The 19,724-nt window shown below is 40.7% G+C and overlaps 1 protein-coding gene across 4 annotated transcripts in view; it reads right to left on the bottom strand.

Annotated features, from left to right (window-relative positions):
- CYB5RL (cytochrome b5 reductase like) overlaps nt 1-19,724 on the bottom strand; it is a 63,863-nt gene that overhangs the window by 23,435 nt on the left and 20,704 nt on the right. For 2 of the 4 annotated variants that reach the window (XM_077453279.1, XM_077453278.1), the window contains 3 exons: nt 17,956-18,060; nt 12,108-12,311; nt 1,814-5,229 (listed from right to left, as the gene is read on the bottom strand). In XM_077453279.1, coding sequence (XP_077309405.1) covers nt 5,029-5,229; nt 12,108-12,311; nt 17,956-18,060 — 510 coding nt within the window. In that variant the 3' untranslated portion in view covers nt 1,814-5,028. Of the gene's footprint in view, nt 1-1,813; nt 5,230-12,107; nt 12,312-17,955; nt 18,061-19,724 lie in introns of those variants that run through there. The other 2 variants (XM_077453281.1, XM_077453280.1) reach the window with 2 other exon arrangements.

Raw genomic sequence — 19,724 nt, 5'->3', positions numbered from 1 at the left:
AAAAAAATTATGCCCTTAGAAATCCTGAAGGCGGTGCTTGGATTTCGGGGTCCCGTACGCGGCTAGGCTCCCAAAAAGTCCCACACATGTGGTATCCCTGTACTCAGGAGAAGCAGCAGAATGTATTTTGGGGTGTCATTTCACATATGCCCATAGCATGTGTGAGCAATATATCATTTAGTGACAACTTTGTGCAAAAAAAAAAAGTTTGTAATATTCCCGCAACTTGTGGCAAAATATAAAATATTCCATGGACTCAACATGCCTCTCAGTAAATAGCTTGGGGTGTCTACTTTCCAAAATGGGGTCATTTTGGGGGGTTTTGTGCTATTTTGGCTTTTTATGGCCTTCGAAACTGTGATAGGTAGTGAGGGGTGAAATCAAAAATTTGCACCCTTAGAAATCCTGAAGGTGGTGATTGGTTTTCGGGATGCCGTGCGCGACTAGACTCCCAAAAAGTCCCACACATGTGGTATCCCCGTACTCGGGAGAAGTAGCGGAATATATTTTGGGGTGCAATTCCACATATAACCATGGCATGTGTGAGCAATATATCATTTAGTGACAACTTTTTGTACTTTTTTTTTTTTTTTTTTGTCATTATTCAATCCCTTAGGACAAAAAAAATAAATATTCAATGGGCTCAACATACCCATCAGCAGTTTCCTTGGGGTGTCTACTTTCCAAAATGGGGTCATTTGGGGGGGGTTTGTACTGCCCTGCCATTTTAGCACCTCAAGAAATGAGATAGGCAGTCATAAATTAAAAGCTGTGTAAATTCCAGAAAATGTACTCTAGTTTGTAGACGCTATAACTTTTGCGCAAACCAAAAAATATACGCTTATTGACATTTTTTTTACTAAAGACATGTGGCTGAATAAATTTTGCCCTCAATGTATGACTAAAATTTAGTTTATTCGATTTTTCTTATAACAAAAAGAAGAAAATATCATTTTTTTTCAAAATTTTCGCTCTTTTTCCATTTATATCGCAAAAAATAAAAATCGCAGAGGCAATCAAATACCATCAAAAGAAAGCTCTATTTGTGGGAAGAAAAGGACGCAAATTTCGTTTGGGTGCAATATTGCATGACCGCGCAATTACCAGTTAAAGCAGCGCAGTGCAAAATTGGAAAAAGACCTCTGGTCCTTAAGGTATTTATTGGTCCGAGGCTGAAGTGGTTAAATGGTCATATATAAAGTATTATTGGCACTTTAGTATAGTCTAACCAGATATAAAGTATTTAAAGATATAAAGTATTTGGAAAATTGATATCATATGTAAGGAAATGAGTATAGGGGCTTTGGTGGCACAGCGGTGTAGATAATGAATAGATGACCATTAACTTGGGTATCAAGTTCCGGTTTTATAGGCAAAGGTAACACGGGGAAAGGAAGAAACTATCACATTTAAGAAAAGGGTATAGAACACCAGTAATTAAAATGGCGGTAAACACACTTACGGTTTGTTCGGCGAATTTATTGGCCAATCAATTGCCAGTAAGGGCATAAATACCCAAACTAAGATGGCGGCTCTAGCTTCCTAAAGATGCATGATTGGATGCGTCACTTCCTGCCCCAACCTGCACCACATCAAGGCTTGGACCGCACGCCGATCTCAGGAGACGGAAGTGGTGTGTTTCTAACTGATCATCACATAAAGCTATGGTAAGAATTTTTTTGAGAAAAACACCGTTGGCCTTTTTTTGAAAATTTGAGATGCCTGGCTCCTACGTTAAGCCGGCAGTTTCAGTAATGTCCGAGTCACTCACCCTTAACATGCATAGAGATCAGGAGAATTAGTAAAAAGAGAGTTATTTTTGCATATTTATTCTCAGTCAATAACTCAGAGTACTGATAAAAAATATGAGCATGACAGCTAGGCACCTAGCATTATTTGGAAGGAGAGATTAGTATTTAAATATTTCGCTCATGACCGGTTTTTAATTAGTCAATAAATACTTGCATGGTTTAACAATATTGAGTAATATACATTCCCTGTGAACAGTCAAGAAGTATGCGATCTATATAAATACAATATCAGTAAATTTTCATACATTATTTGATAAATTAATAAATATTCCCTGAGCCAAGTGGAATACTTAGGCCGCGTACACACGGGCGGACTGTTCGCCCAACTTTGTCCGCTGAACAGTGTTTGGGCGGACAGTCCGCTCGTGTGTGGGCTTTCAGCGGACAGTTTCAGCGGACAGTTTGACGAACAAGGTTTTTCGGAAATTCCGTAAAACTGTCCGCTGAAACCTTGTTTGAGCGAACAGTCCGCCCGTGTGTAGGCTTGTTCGTCAAACTAAGTTCCGCGCATGCTCAGAAAGGATTTACACGCCGAAAGTTATAATGCAGTGTATAGGACGTCGTATTTTTCGTCCCGTCGTACGTGCCGTTCACGTCATCGCGCACGGTTTCAGCAAACTGTTCGTTCGTCGTGTGTGGGCATGTCCGTCCATGCTAATTTTGAGCGGACTGTTTGCCGAAACTGTTGGACGGACAAAGTTGGGCGAACAGTCCGCGCGTGTGTACGCGGCCTTAGACCTGGTTCACACCTATGCATTTTTTAGTGCATTTTCAGTTTTGCAGAAACACGCTGCAGTCCATTTAACATGTTTTGCTATGGATGTAGTTCACATCTGTGCATTTTATGGAGAGGGTCAGGGACTTTTCTCTGGTTTTTGGTTCCATAGACTTCAATGGATCAAAAATGTGTAATGAAAAATGCAAAATGCACCCGGAATATGCAAACTGCAACATACATAGGTGTGAACCAGGCCTTAAACGACAATAGTTAGTCAACAATGGCAGTCTCCATATTTCTCTCTTTCGAAGGAGTAGGGATATAAGGTGCTGGGTCATAGGCTGTTTGAGCCGATTACCATGGGACAAGGTTTCAATCGTAATGCTCAGGAACACCATTAAGCCTCAAAGGAGGCCATGTTTGTAAAAATACAAAGTGAGCACCACAACAATTGTCTAGAAATCTAAATGTATTAGTCCTTAATTGGGATCATAAAACCAATGTGTTTTAGAGGTTGCAAAGTCCTCCTTCATCGGGGCTTTGGAAGTCATATAGGACTAAGGGCAGCCGCACAAAAAAAAAAAACAACACATAGGAACTTACAAGTCTGTGTGATATTAAAGTGCAGCAGCAGACATACAAGCTAAAAAGTTTATGTATCCCTTAAAAAAAAAAACATATATTATTTAATGCATTTTTTCAAAAAGATGTTACAATCATTCATTGCAAATGAACAAAATAACAGAAAAGTTGTATAGTACAACCAAGTCAACATAATTTAAAACAGGCATAACTACTGTAGTCTCACTATGGTGGTAAATAAGGTTTTCTGTGTTTTGACAACCAAAATGTTGATGGGACAAAGGGTGCCTAAATGAAAATAGGTGGTTAAAAAGCTTCATGTACAACCAAAGCAACAATATGGAGGACACAAATGTGTTAAAAGGATAATTAATAATAGCTGAATCCCACCGCGTTCTTAAAAACAATCAAATACAATACTCGGTGCTATTTTTATTTGTGCTGCTACTTAATATCAAAAGTAAATAATATGGAAGACACACTTGTAACTAACATAGTGGTACTGAAGAGTGTACTGTTTTGGCAACTGTTTTTGACAGTCCCACCCAGTGGCGGCCGGTGCTTAATATATTGGGGGGGGGGGGGGGGCATTAGATACTTTTATGCTTGGATTTAGCTGAATTTGTCTATCTATTGGATACTCCAGTTTTGGAAGATTAGATCCAGACTGTGAAAGCCTATATATGCTTATTGTCTGTCCCTGGTTGTTACTCATATGCACCACCCCCTGTCCGAGGCTAGGATACAAGGATGTTTGTGAGCCCACAGCTGGTTCCTATGTATCCTTAAGAATGTTTTTCTTCCTGTGAACCAACTCTTTTCCTATATTGGATTATTCTTCTTCAACTATGTGTTGAACAAGACTGACTCGCCTGCAAGATAGTGAGACCCGTTTTCCTTTTTCTTGCAACCAACGAATCCCGAATGTGTCCTGAAGACGCTTAACAGCAAAACACGTTGATGCACTGGGGCTCACATTTCATACTATATATATTTTTATGGTTTTTTTAATTCTATTTTTTTATGGTCCTTTTTCTATCGTTTGCTATGTATGTTTCAATAAAAATTATTTTTCTATATGCCTATTGTTTACTTGGCCGTCTAAAGTCCGATTTAGGGGTCACCTTTTGGGACCTTTCTTTTTTGTACTCCTTGAGGGCAGGGACTGATGTGAATGTATAATATATAGTATACAGTTGCACATTTGTCTCAATAATGGTCTTAATATTATATGTATGATTATTACATGTTTTTTTTTCCACTTTGTTGCAATACTCACGTTTATTCTCACACTGGTTGAACACCAGTTCTTTCACTGCTAGCGCAACTAATGTCTTTTTTGTTTCTGTTATATATGTGTATCTCATATATTAGTTGCTGCTTTACAGTTAGGTATTTATTATTTTTTCTGCTAAGAGCACAGTATTTTTTCCTTTTTAATATACAGTACATGTAAAGCGCTGTGTAAATTGATGGCACTATATAAGCACCTGTAATAAATAAGATGGGCAGGTAAATTACTGTATCCCCTTTTTAATATTCCTGCCATCAGTCCTGTGCAGCTTGCAAAGTCTTGATGGGGGGGGGGGGGGCTTTGCAATCCCCAAAATGCATTGGTAGTATTTCCCTGATTAAGGACATGTACATTTAAATTCCTGTATTCTACAACAATGGGTATGGTTTTCACATTCTGTTTCTACACATCTGTCTATGTTTCTATCATGACAGGTTGCCTTTAATATGTAGACCAGGGATATGCAATTAGCGGACCTCCAGCTGTTGCAAAACTACAAGTCCCATCAAGCTCTGCCTCTGGGTGTCATGCTTGTGGCTGTCAGAGTCTTGCTATGCCTCATGGGACTTGTAGTTCTGCATCAGCTGGAGGTCCGCTAATTGCATATCCTCGGTGTAGACAATTTAGAAAGTAAAGATAGAGTCCTTGTTGTGCCCCAGCTCATTCACCATGTGTATCATATCATCAGTAAATGAGACTGAGCCACAGATAAGTGTGTAGGGTTTTCTTCTGCATGTCCCCAACACCATCTCCAAAAAGGTGGAGTTGATCCTTCCAATCTTGGAGTTCTTGTAGCTCATAGGAAGGTTTTCTAATGATTGTTCCTACAAAACAAGATTAGAATCATGGAAATGAATCAACAAGGGAACAACAAACACAATATTCTAATGAGCCTGAGCTCCAGACCATCAGATAATCTTTGTAGGTAATAGGAATGCATCCAAACAAAAACTTTGAATAAGCCATTCTGTGTCAGAATGGAGGCTAATCATAGATAAGTAACTTCAGACAATTTACAATCTGGCATTGTTGACATATGTTTGACAACACAAAAGTCTTAATTCACTATAATGATTATTTACCATAGTGACCATTATTTTCAGCAAAGAGAGACATGCATAACAGTCACATGATTGAAAATAACAATAGGTTGCAAAAACAACATATACATTACAGATTATTAATATAATAAAAGCCGATATCATCCTTGTGCGTCATCTGTTTGCATACTGTACTTAGAGAACCTGTTCCCAGACCAATTATTTAACAGCTTCAGCCCCGGAAGATTTTACTCCCTTCCTGATCAGAGCACTTTTTGCGATTCAGCACTGCGTCGCTTTAACTGACAATTGCGCGGCCGTGCGACATTGCACCCAAACAAAATTGACGTCCTTTTTTTTTACCACAAATAGAGCTTTCCTGTGGTGGTATTTGATCACCTCTGTGGTTTTTATTTTTTTGCGCTATAAACAAAAAAAGAGTAACAATTTTGAAAAAAAACTCAATATTTTTTACTTTTTGCTATAATAAATATCCCCCAAAAATATATGAAAAAAAGTTTAGGCCGATATCTATTCTTCTGCATATTTTTGGTAAAAAAAAAAAAAAAAATTGCAATAAGCGCATATTGATTGGTTTGCACAAAAGTTATAGCGTCTACAAAATAGGGGATAGTTTTATGGCATTTTTATTATTAATCTTTTTTTATTAGTAATGTCGGCGATCTGCGATTTTTTTTTTTATCATGGCTGCAATATTATGGCTGACACATCAGACACTTTTGATACTATTTTGGGACCATTGTCATTTATACAGCGATCAGTGCTATAAAAATGCACTGATTACTGTGTAAATTACACTAGCAGTGAAGGGGTTAACCACTAGGGGGCGATGAAGAGGTTACGTGTGTCCTAGGGAGTAATTCTAACTGGAGGAGGGTGGGCTTCCAGTTACATGACAGTGATCACTGCTCCCGATGACAGGGAGCAGTGATCTCTGTCATGACACATGGCAGAAGGGGGAAATTCCTTGTTCTGTGGCTCTGCGACATGATCACCAAGAGACTGGCGAACGTCGAGGGCGCGGTCACGAGGTGGGCGGGCGCCTGCTATACCCACCTCTTAAAGGGGACATACAGGTACGCCCATTTGCCCACCGCTGCCATTGTGTTGATGTATAACAGCGTGCAGTGATCGGCAAGTGGTTAATCAACAATGTTCCCATAACACCCCAATCAAAGCATTCTCTGCAGCTATTACCTTTTGTACCACCCCCTCCCTTTAGAACATAAGCTCTACGTGCAGGGCCCTCCTGTCCCTTTTGTATTGTACTGTCATTGTGTTGTCCCCCCTTATACATTGTAAAGCACTGCGTAGAAATTGTTAGCGCTATATAAATTGTGTATAGTAATAATAAGTGCATTTATTGTGCTTTATGTATGTCCTTTACCTGTAAAAAAAAGTTTCCTTTGTGTAGACATTCAAAAGCCCTGAGACTGCTGCTGGGCACTGCCATCTTGGTTGTGATATCAGCATCTCCAGCAGACTAAGAGCCGTCACTAAAATGACATTATAGTATTCTATTTCACTCCTCCCCTAGCTGCTACATAAAAGGTTATGAAGGGAGCTAAAGGGAGGGGCATAGGAGCTGGGTCAGCACAGATAGAAATTAGACACTCCCAGAAGTGTAGATGGCTATGGCATGCAAGGAGGGAGGGGACTGGTATAGTAAATTAAAACTTTCTGAAATGGGCAAATTTCCCAAGCAAGTTTACATGCATGTCAAGGTAATAAAAATGTTTATGGGGAAGCTGGTAATTGGCATTGGAGAACCTGCTCCTGTCATAACCCTCCTAAGGACACCTGAGCCCACCTCTCCCTTCCCCTCAAGACTGCATCTTCCCATACAAACCTACCTAAACCAATTACCCCCAACATAATCCCCCGCCATTCTTACACATAAACCATCATGACCTCTTTCATAACTTGGTCAGCTTATGCCGCGTACACACGACCGGACTTTGAGGGACTAGGTCTGACGGTCTTTCCGATGGACTTTCGGCGGAGTTCCTACTGACTTTCTGAATGAACGGACTTGGTCACACACAATCACACCAAAGTCTGACGGATTCGAACGTGATGACGCACGACTGGACTAGAATAAGGAAGTTCATAGCCAGTAGCCAATAGCTGCCCTAGCGTCGGTTTTCGTCCATCGGACTAGCATACAGACGAGCGGATTTCTCGGTCCGGAGGAGTTCCGGTGGAAAAATTTAAAACATCTTCTATTTCTAAAGTCCGCCGGATTTTTGGCAAGTAAAGGTCCGATGGGTCCTACACAAGATGGAATTGTCCGACGGACTCGTTCCGTCAGACCTTTGCTGTCAAAAAGTCAGGTTGTGTGTACGCGGCATAACAGCTCCAACAGCTCCTGCCACCCTCAACTACCTGAACCTCGCTAACCTTTCACCCCTATCACTGAGACTACTTTACAGGAGCTGAATTATTCCAAAAGTGGACCACTAAAAACTATACCATACTATCCAAAGATGATTAGCATGTGGTCCTGTATAAGCTGCATTGACTGTTCAATGTCAACCTTTCTTGCACACTTGTAGTGATAGTACATGCTAAATGATCTCTTTACTTTTTCAATAAAAATTTATAAAAAATTGACAAAAAACAAAAAAAAAAAAAAAACACAAAACAATAATGGGATAAAAAAAACACTGCAAGTAAGATTTTAAAAATAGTTGTTCTGTAGGTCTACCGGCAGTTTTTTAGGTGGTGACAGGGTCTCTTTAAAGCCAAACGAAGACAAAACTGCATAGACTGGTTAAAGCATAGAATCCCCTGTACAGTTTTTAGTCCATTCTGTGCCCCTGTTGGAGACATTTTCCCTGTCGGGACAGGAAATGATGAGAATACTCTCCAGTGGTGATTCGGACTGCAAATAAACCCATTTTTTTCAGTACAATAAGAAAGGGAACCTTTGTCAAGTTATTATGGTTCTTTGTGATTACCAGTCCTGATAATGTGGTAAGTGCTTCCCTTATATTCTGTCCTATCACTGGCTGTCAGAGGGACAGGAAGTGAGGTGAAATCTCTCCAATGAGGAGAAAGCAATAAAAAAAATCTGCCATCAGTATTTACTTTTTAGAAATCTATCCAACATTAAAATATAAGAATGACTAGAGTTGGCAGAGTAGATATTTGTACATTGTGTATGGTCTCAGCCAGAGGGGAGGAGAACTATTCAGCAAAAGCTGACTGGTTGCCTCTACTGGAACTAAACTCTTCCAATCAACATTAACTATTTTAATCCCTTTGCTGCTAGCAATAGTAAACATAAAGGAAGGTATAGTATATATTGATTAGTTCTAAACTTTTTGTTTTTACATTTCTTCAGATGCTTCATGGTTTCTGGTCTAGGCCAAAATGATGTCATACATCCCAGGAGTCTTCATGGCATTTTCTTCTTTCATCTGGAGGAGGGGCTTTCTCAGCTACGCACACCCTCCTTCCTGTATGCCTGACCTAAGAGCAGATAGATTCCAGGAAATAAATGGCACATTAATCAACTGCCCTTACTCAAGGTAGCTGGGGGTAGAGATGCTAAGGGGGTGTTTTTCGCAGTGACTTATTAACAAAATAAAGCACAGCGACATGGATGGATGTGGGGGCGTGCTTTAACCACTTACCACCCGCCATATAGCAAAATGACGGTGGTATTGATATCCTGACCGGACGCCAGGATATCAAGCCGCTGCGCACCCCTGGGAGCACGCATCGCAGCGATCTCTGACGGAGACTCTTTACCACATGATCAGCCATGTCCAATCACGGCTGATCACAATGTAAACAGGAAGAGCCGTTGATTGGCTTTTCCTCACTCGCGTCTGTCAGACGTGAGTAGAGGAGAGCCGATTGGCTGCTTCTCTGATGGGGGGGGTCTGCACTGATTGATTAGCAGCGCAGCCCCCCCCCCGAGGTTGCCCACCCTGGACACCACCAGGACCAACAGGGAAGTCACCACCAGGTATGCCACCCTAGACCACCAGGGATGCCAGTGCCCACAATGGATGCCAATCAGTGCCCACATTGGACATCACTGATTGGCAGGCATTATTGTTTGGCACTGATTGGCATCCACCAGTACCATCTATTAGTGTACATCAGTCCCACCTATCAGTGCCCATCCATGCCACCTATCAGTGCCCATCCATGCCACCTATCAGTGCCATCCTATCAGTGCAACCTATGTGTACCCATCAGTGCTGCCTATCAGTGCCGCCTATTAGTGCCCCTCTCAGTGCCGCCTGTTAGTGCCCATCAATGCCACCTCATTGGTGCCACCTCATCAGTGCCCATCGGTGCCGCCTTATCAGTGCCCATCAGTGAAGGAGAAAATGTACTTATTCACAACATTTTGTAACAGAAACAAAACATTTCAAAATTTTCAGTCTTTTTTTATTTGTTTAGCAGAAAATAAAGATCCCAGAGGTGATCAAATACCACCAAAAGAAAGCGCTATTTGTGGGAACAAAATTATAAAAATTGAGTTTGGGTGCAGTGTAGCATGACTGCACAATTGTCATTCAAAGTGCGACAGCGCTGAAAGCTGAAAACTGGTCTGGGCAGGAAGGTGTATAAGTGCCCGTTATTAAAGTGGTTAAAATGTTACAAATTGATTAAATAGCTTTTTTTGGTTTGTAGTGCTCAGATACAATTAAAGAGGAACTGCATTCTGCTCACATCATTTGTAATAAAAACATCTTTGCCATTTTGAAGCTTCTCTCCAACCACTTTTCATATTATTTTATATATACTGTGATTCTCTACTTGCCAAATATGCTGCAGAAATCTCCCTCCACTAAGTCTGGCTGCATCCATTTTAAGCTGAATCTGCTGCCTGTTCACTTCCTGGATTTACACAGAGGCACTCCTCCAGCTCTGCAGCTCTCATTGGCCCTCTTATGACCCCTCCCATCCTGGCAATCTCTCTCTCTCTCTCTCTCTCTCTCTCTCTCTCTCTCTCTCTCTCTCGAGAGAGAGAGAGAGAGAGAGAGAGAGAGAGAGAGAGAGAGAGAGAGAGAGAGCTGTGCATGCTGACATAAGCCTAGGCTTTTTACCTGACACGAATCAGAAAGTGGACTGTATAAGGTATTTACTGGCAGAAAAAAAATGTTTTACTATCCAAAATTTAAACAACTAGGGCAGAAGATTTGATAGATGAAAAGATGAAAAAATTACTGAAGGTTCTGCTTTAACATCAGGATTTCATGCCCCTCTACGGTAGCGATCATGTGATCACTGATCCGGATTTTGGTCTTGAGACTCTCACCAAAGCAGTGATTTCTGCAGGGAAAACATTACTACTAGAGCTGCACGATTCTGGCCAAAATGAGAATCACGATTTTTTTACTTAGTATAAAAAGATCACGATTCTCGCAACGTTAAATCTTTCACATTATACAAAAAAAAATAAAAAAATGGGCTAACACTATTGGTTAGTTTTTTTTTTTTTTTTTTTAATTCATTAAAAGTATTTTTTTCCAAATTGGGGGTTCTAAGTAATTTGGGGGTTCTAAGTAATTTTCTAGCAAAAAAAAATGATTTTAACTTGAAACCAACAAATGTCAGAAAAATGTTTAGTGTTTAAGTGGTTAAACATTTTTTACTTACACGCAGTCTATTCCATTGACAAATTGTTACAATGTTTATACTGAAGTTCAACTGATAAAGAATGTTTTGATTCTTGGCAACTGCCCAGTTTTTCTCTTCCTTTCTTTTGAAGGCTGTGGCTTCAGAAGAGCAGAGAGATTTCTTTGCATGGAAAGAATTGTGAAACACTTTAGTCAAGATCGCATGATTCTTGACCATTAATTGTGCAGCTCTAATTACTACTGATTAAAGAGGAGGTAAACTCTCCCACTCTGATGCTTCTTTTCATTTAGTCCATTATAATAAGTAATTATCAGACTATAGCCACTGTAATCCAGCCCAAATCGCATATTACTTACTGTTTAAAGAAACTTTAAACAACTTGTTTCCAGGGGTTAGGCAGCACCATTGTTTTCTGAGTCCACAGTGGAGTGTATTTCCTCCCTTACATTGAGCACTTCCTATACTGTTAACCAAGCCTCCTTCTCAATCCAACGTTTCTATTGCAACCCTGCTTCCCTGTTCACAGCTGACTTGTTTTATTTCATAGTATTTACTTGTGCTGATTACCTAGTGTTTGCCTATGTGAGTCCTATCAGCTTCAGCTGATAAGTCTGTAGTAATGCTGTCCCATGCCCTGCTTTACACTGCATGTGAGGTCACATGGTGTGTAGGAGGAAGCTCTGAGTGATTATGAAGTCTCCTGGGATATCAGTGTTGTGTGCCGTAGGAAGTCCTGATAACAGATAGATAAGCACATAGAGAGTGTGCTGTAAATCAGGGGAGATCTGGGCATGCTCAGTGACGTCATTCTAAAGAACAAAAAGGATTACAACAACACTAAGCAAGTAAGGAGATGTCTATAAACAGTGTTCATTAGGGTTTTTTATGCTGATTTACATGGAACAAAGTTGTGGGGGAGAGTTTACAACCACTTTAAGACTGGCAGAATAATGCAGCATCTGAGTACAGGCTCATTTCAAATGACCAGATGTGTGTGAAGGTAACCCAACATCTAAAACCGAACCATAAATACTGACCTGACTAAAGACATAAAACAGTCTGATATTCCAGAATCGTGCTTGTTCCTGCAAAAAATTCTTCATGTAGATGTGTTTGAAAGTCCTGAAACAAACAACTAGTGTGACGAAGGTCTCATCGTCTTCATTGTCAGTGACAGAAGTCAGGATTGGTATCATTGGGGCCAGTCCGGTTCCTGAGCAGAGCATAAGCAGCTCGCCAAACTACGAAATACAAAAAGAACACGTAAAGTGAAACTCTAGAAAAAACATCTGATGTATTGCAAGGGTTTAGCACTTTTTGTTCTTTTTTTTTTCAAGCTTTTGATTTTAAGATATTACAAAACATCTGTTTCCAAGCCAGCTGGTCTAATTTTGAAAGATGAGAGGAAATGTCTGTATTTGACTATACTACTACATATCCCATCATCCATTAACGCCCACTGGATGTAAAGAATAGGCCTAAAGAAAATACTACATGATGAAACATTTATTTTATTATAAAAAATAGATAACTGCTGCTCTTATATACACAACTAAAAACGAATATAATAATATAATAAGATAAAAAGCAGCTAGCACAATATTGATGAACACTAATATAAAGATTATAGAGAGGTGCTGCAGCTTTTAAAAAATAAATGAGCCCACAGCAAGTCAATCCAAAGATGGTGTTCAACACACTTCACATCAAGATGGTTATCAGAAGGTAAAAGAGGGGGAAACCCAGATAACACAGCCACTTGCCCTCCTTAATGGAGCCTCATCACAAAAGTCACATGAGTATTGGATAATAAAGAACACCTTTCAATCTCCACACATCTCAATCAGGGCAGGAAAACAGGAATGCAGATATAAACACCCCGGTCTCCGCTTTCCTTCTCCTGGTACTCCGGCAGTGACCACCATAGATACCCCTGACAACGTCAACCTATGACGAAATACATAGGGAGGAGTCGGCAAGGTGACGCTGGTGTATGCCGGGATGCGGTGGCCATCTTGCTTGTGGGGAACACTGGATGTTTACATTCAACATAGCTTGTTTTATGCGGAGAATGTGAGTGTATTTCTTTTTAATCTAATAAACATATTTGGAAATACTGCACCATGAGGTATATCGCTTTGCAATTTCATGGGATGGATTAATCTATGGTGGGCACTGCCGGAGTACCAGGGGAAGGAAAGCGGAGACCGGGGTGTTTATATCTGCATTCCTGTTTGCTTGTTCTGATTGAGATGTGTGGAGATTGAAGGGCGTCCTTTATTATCCAATGCTCATGTGACCTTTGTGATGAGGGTCCATTAAGAAGGGTAAGTGGCTGTGTTATTGGGTGCCGCTGATGGTTTCCCCCTCTTCTACCTTCTGATAACCACCTATGATGTGACGTGTGTTGAACGCCATCTCTGGATTGACTTTCTTTGGACTAATTTATTTTCTAAGTGCTGCACCACCTCTCCTTAATATTATTATACCTCCCAACCAATATAGAAATGTAATACGAAAAGTGCCACATAATTGTAAAGTGCAAGAAAAATTATAAATGTTTTTCAAAAATTTTCACCAAATAAATATCTGAAAAGTGTGGCGTGCATTTGTATTCATTCCCCCTTTACTCTGATACTCCTAACTAAAATCTAGTGGAATCAATTGCCTTCATAAGTCACCTAAATAGTAAATAGAGTCCACCTGCGTGCAATTTATTTTCAGTATAAATACAGCTGTTCTGTGAAGCCCTCAGAGCTTAGTTAGAGAACCTTAGTGAACAAACAGCATCATGAAGGCCAAGAAACACACCAGACATGTCAGGGATAAAAGTGGAGGTTTAACCAGTTAACAACCGTGCTATAGCTGAATGACAGCTATAAACGTGGCTCAATAACTCTGGGAGGATGTACTATGACGTCCTCCTAAAAATGCGCTTCCGCGAAGACCCAGAGCATCCCAGATTATGTTAAAAGGGCCACTGACACCGGCTGTTTACCACATGATCACTCCGTCAAATGACGGGGCGATGACTTGTAAACAAACCTGTGTCATGTCCGGTTCCTCTCTCCCCTCTCTGTACCGATTAGTACAGTGTAAGCGGAGTGGATATGTAGTGCCCACAGCGCTGATCTGTGCCAAATCGGGGGCTCATCCATCCATACATACATCCATCCATGCTCAGCCATCCCATCCACCCCCATCCATACTCAACCATGCTCAGCCATCTCCATCCATGGCTCATCTGTCCCCATTCATGTGCATCCATGCCACTACAGTGCCTCACAAAAGTGTAATAGGTGGTCAAATTAGATTTGAAATTTATCTCCCCAGCACACCTGATGGCGCTCCCTGCATGTTGGGCCTCTGTATGTGGTCAAGCTGTGAAAAAGTCTCCCACATGTGGTATCAACGTACTCAGGAGGAGTAGGAGAATCTATTTTGGGGTGTAATTTTTGGTATGTACATGCTATGTGTTAGAAATATTGTATAAACCGACAACTTTGTGTAAAAAAAAAAAAAATGCATTTTCTTTTTCTTTCCACATTTTCCAAAAACTTGTATAAAAAAATGACACGTTCAAAAGACTCATTATACTTCACAGATTATACTTTGGGGAGTTTTCTTTCCAAAATGTGGTCATTTTTGGGGCATTTCCATTGTTCTGGTGCTCCAGGGCCTTCAAAAGTGAAAGAGGTAGTCAAGAAATTATGTGTGTAATTTATGATCCTAGAATGTCTGATGGCGCTCCCTGCATGTTGGGCCTCTGTACGTGGCCATGCTGTGTAAAAGTCTCACACATGTGGTATCACCATACTCAGGAGGAGTAGTAAAATGTGTTTTGGGGTGGAATTTGTGGTATGCATATGCTGTGTGTGAGAAATAACCTGGTAATATTATTTTGTGAAAAAGCCATGTGGGGGACACAGCAAACATGTAGAAGAAGGTGCTCTGGTCAAATGAGACCAAAATTGAACTTTTTGACCTAAAAGCACAAAACTATGTGTGAAGGAAAGCTAACACTGCACATCACCCTGAACACACCAACCCCTCTGTGAAACATGGTGGTGGCAGCATCATGTTGTGGGGTTGCTTTTCTTCAGCAAGGACAGGGAAGCTGATTAGAGTTGATGAGAAGATGGATGGTACCAAATACAGGGCAATCTTAGAAGAAAACCTGTTAGAGTCTGCAAAAGACTTGAGACTGGGGTGGAGGTTCACCTTCCAGCAGGACAACAGCCCTAAACATACAGCCAGAGCTACAATGGAATGGTTTTGATCAAAGCATATTCATGTGTTAGAATGGCCCAGTCAAAGTCCAGACCTAAATCCAATGGAGAATCTGTGGCAGGACTTGAAAATTGCTGTTCAGACACTCTCCATCCAATCTGACAGCTTGAGCTATTTTGCAAAGAAGAATGGGCACAAATTTCACTCTCTAGATGTGCAAAGCTGTAATTGCAGTGAAAGGTGGTTCTACAAAGTATTGCCTCGGGGGCTGAATACAAATGCACGCCACACTTTTCACACATTTATTTGAAAAAAATATTGAAAACCATTTATCATTTTCCTTTCGCTTCACAATTATGTGCCACTTTGTGTTGGTCTATCACATAGAATGCCAATAAAATACATTTACGTTTTTGGTTGTAACATGACAAAATGTGGAAAATGTCAAGGGGTGTGAATTTTCAAGGCACTGTATATAGTAATATACAGTATGTATAATGCAAAGCATGACAGAGAACATCTGTAACATAGGATAAAGTACTACTTCACTCTGTCCCATGTAGGGGCAGGACAGTGTAAAAAATTGTAAAGACAATTCTTCTTTAAAGGAAAGTCACTCAAATACATAGAGAACATTCAAAACCATGATCCTGAGTCAAAAGTGCTATAAAGGCCCATATACACCAATCAGCCATAACATTAGGATCACCGACAGGTGATCACTTTTACATCATGCAGTGCGTGTGCGCAACTTAAGTGGGGGAGAGATGGCAACAGGTTGCAGTATGGGAAGAAGGCAAGCTGACAGAAGCAGTGTGATGCTTTGGGCACTGTTCATCTAGGAAACCTCAGCCCTGCCATTCATGTGGATGTTTCTCCAGCAACAAGTTTAAGGTGTTGACTTGACCTCCAAATTCTCCAAATCTCAATCCATCAAACATCTGTGGGATGTGCTGGAAAAAGAAGTCCGATCCATGCAGACCTCATCTGGCAACTTACAGGACTTAAAGGATCTGATACTGAATAGTTCCAGATATCACAACATACCCTCAGAGCTCTAGTGGTGTCCAAGCTGCAACCGGTCGATGTTTTGGTGGCTAAAGGGACTGATTTGGCAACAAAAAAATAAGACATACTCAATCTTAGGTGGGTCATCCTAATGTTACGGCTGATCAGTATATATGCTTTCTGTAATAACCATTTAAATATATGCAGCTACCTAAGCATGCCATTGTTCTTTTGAAAAGTCCCATGGAAGAATTGCTGGTCTGTCTCCTAACTAGTGAGTGTTTACATACAGCCCCTGACAGTAATTTATGGACTGCAAAAATAATTTAGTTGGGAGTTGAATCCCAACAAAGTGACTTCTTTGCATATTTCAATTAATGGTTTAATTACCATATTTATCGGCATATAACACGCTGCACTTTTTTCCCCCTTAAAATCAGGGGGAAATCGTGGGTGCGTGTTATACACCGATCTCTGCTGTCTCTGAGGAAAGAGGGGTGATCGCGGCTGAATTACATAGAGCTGTGATCTCCTGTGTACCCGGCGCTCCGTCACTCACAGCCACGCCTCCTGGCCCCGCATTGGACCACTGTTCCGTCTATCATTTGAGCAGGGCCAGGAGGCGTGGCTGTGAGTGACGGAGCGCTGGGTACACAGGAGATTGCGGCTCTGTGTAATTCAGCGGCGCTCACTCCTCCTCTTCCCTCAGAGACAGCAGGGATAATCCAACATTGGGCGAGGCTGCAATGATGGGAAAGGTGAGGCTGCAGATGGGCACTGAACAGGCTGCATTTTTGGTCAATTTATAGGCTGCAGATGGACACTGAGCAGGGTGCATTGATGGGCAATTTAGAGGCTACAGGTGGGCACTGAGCAGGGTGCATTGATGAGCAATTTAGAGGCTGCAGATGGGCACTGAGCAGGGTGCATTGTTGGTCAATTTATAGGCTGCAGATGGGCACTGAGCAGGTTGCATTGATGAGCAATTTAGAGGCTGCAGATGGGCACTGAGCAGGGTGCATTGATGGGCAATTTAGAGGCTGCAGATGGGCACTGAGCAGGGTGCATTGATGGGCAATTTAGAGGCTGCAGATGGGCACTGAGCAGGGTGCATTGTTGGTCAATTTATAGGCTGCAGATGGGCACTGAGCAGGTTGCATTGATGAGCAATTTAGAGGCTGCAGATGGGCACTGAGCAGGGTGCACTGATGAGCAATTTAGAGGCTGCAGATGGGCACTGAGCAGGGTGCACTGATGAGCAATTTAGAGGCTGCAGATGGGCACTGAGCAGGGTGCACTGATGAGCAATTTAGAGGCTGCAGATGGGCACTGAGCAGGGTGCACTGATGAGCAATTTAGAGGCTGCAGATGGGCACTGAGCAGGGTGCATTGATAAGTTGTGACCCTAATTTTTCTTCAAAGTTCTTTATTTAAAATGTCCATTTTTTTCCCTTAAACTTCCCTCCTAAAATTGGGGTGCGTGTTATATGCGTGCGCATGTTATACACCGATAAATACAGTAATTAAAAAAAAATAATAATAATAATAGCACCTAATTGGCTAAAATATTCAACAAATTAGACCAAATTATAAAGTTGTACATGAAAGTTATAAAGCACCTTGTGCATGAGAAGCTTTGTACCTCACCATTTTGGGTTTGTACGGGAAGCCTCCAAATGGTCCCCTCCATGATACAGAGTCTCCTTCTCTCCAGCATGTTATATACTGTGACATCAGACCATGTTCATAGATCTATAATAACAGACATATCCATTACTAATGGGATGTGGAAAATGATATGTCTTTATTATACATATTTATAGTGTAATCCAGCATTTGAGAACCCCTTGAAATAACCATCAGGCCTCAGGGAGCCCCTGCTAAAACTAATATCAATGAATTGTAGAAAGTTTTAAATAAAGAATGTGGTGTACCTAGAGTATAGACACCCAGGGGTCATGTTACACTGCCCCCCACCCCCCTTAAAAAAAAAAAACGAAATTCTTTTCAGTGTTATTCCTAAAAAAATAAAAAAATTAAATAGTGTTAATAATAATAATAATGGCTAGAAAAATTGCACTCCCTTCCATTAGAAGTCAGAGGAAACATGTCCCCTTACAATGGCGTTCAGTGTGGGTCACCCATTGGAAAACTGCACCTTATACTGGTAAACAGTATAATACCCTTTTATGTTGGTGATCAGATTAGAAGTGACGGGGGGATTTACTAAGAAGAGGGCACTGCACCAGTTCATATATTAATTTATGCGTGGGAAAAGTAATTATTTGAACGTGTGAACCGCCACACGTTGAAGTGCAAATAACGATAATAAATACCCGCATATGTAAACTGCAATTGGTTAATTTCATCTCATTGGATGTATCCTGTTAGGAAATGAGTAGGTATTCTCAGTTAATTAACCCTTTCAATGCTAATCTCATTCCTATCACTTCTAATATATCTTTGAAATGTGTTTTTTTTTTCTTTTTTTTACCAAAATCTTTCAATACATTACAAAGAACAGAGAAGTGTTTCTAAACCCAATAAATGTATATTTTCAGATCTTGATCTTTAAAGGTGTCCGTACACTGCAATCAGTTAGATTTTAAATAAATTAGATTTAGTGCAAGAGCCTGTTTTATTTCCTATATTTTTAATTAATTATTCAATTGGGTCTACCTATTACTTATTTTGCCTAAATATTAAGTTGTACAGAGATTGGCCAATCAGATTGCATAGTGCATGCCCATCTTAACTGCTCGCCGACCAGCCGCCGTAGTTTTACTGCGGCAGAATGGCACGGCTGGGCCAAACGATGGTGGCTTACATTGCTTCTCTTTTCGGCCACTAAGGGCGCACATGCCCGCAGCGCGTGCCCGCCGGGCACCCGCGATCGCTTATGACAGAGCAAGAACCGGGATTTTTGTGAGTAAACACACGAATCCCGGTTCTCTCAGGGGAGTAGTGACAGATCGTGTGTTCATACTATGAACTCCAATCTTTCTCTCCTCTTAGGAAACACAGTTAGCCCATTGATCGCCCCCTAGTGTTAATTCCTTCACTGCCAGTGACATTTATACAGTAAATCAGTGCATTTTTATAGCACTGATCGCTGTAAAATTGTCAATAGTCCCAAAAATGTGTCAAGAGTGTCCAATTTGTCTGCCGCAATATTGCAGTCCCGATAAAAAAAAAAAATGCAGATTGCTACCATTACTAGTAAAAACAAAAACAATTATAAAAATGCCATAAATATATCCCCTATTTTGTAGACGCTATAACTTTTGTGCAAACCAATCAATATACGCTTATTGTGATATTTTTATATTTTTTTTTAACCAAAAATATGTAGAAGAAAAGTGAAGGTAAAACCCTACCAATGTCTTTCCTTGGGGTCACACAGCTCAATCTAAATA

The sequence above is a fragment of the Lithobates pipiens genome, unplaced genomic scaffold, assembly GCF_037356315.1.
Source record: "Lithobates pipiens isolate NorthernLeopardFrog02 unplaced genomic scaffold, aLitPip1_a1.2 Scaffold_23, whole genome shotgun sequence".
Lineage (NCBI taxonomy): Eukaryota > Metazoa > Chordata > Amphibia > Anura > Ranidae > Lithobates > Lithobates pipiens.
Note: the sequence above shows the minus strand (reverse complement) of the source record. Positions and strands in the feature narration are given on the sequence as shown.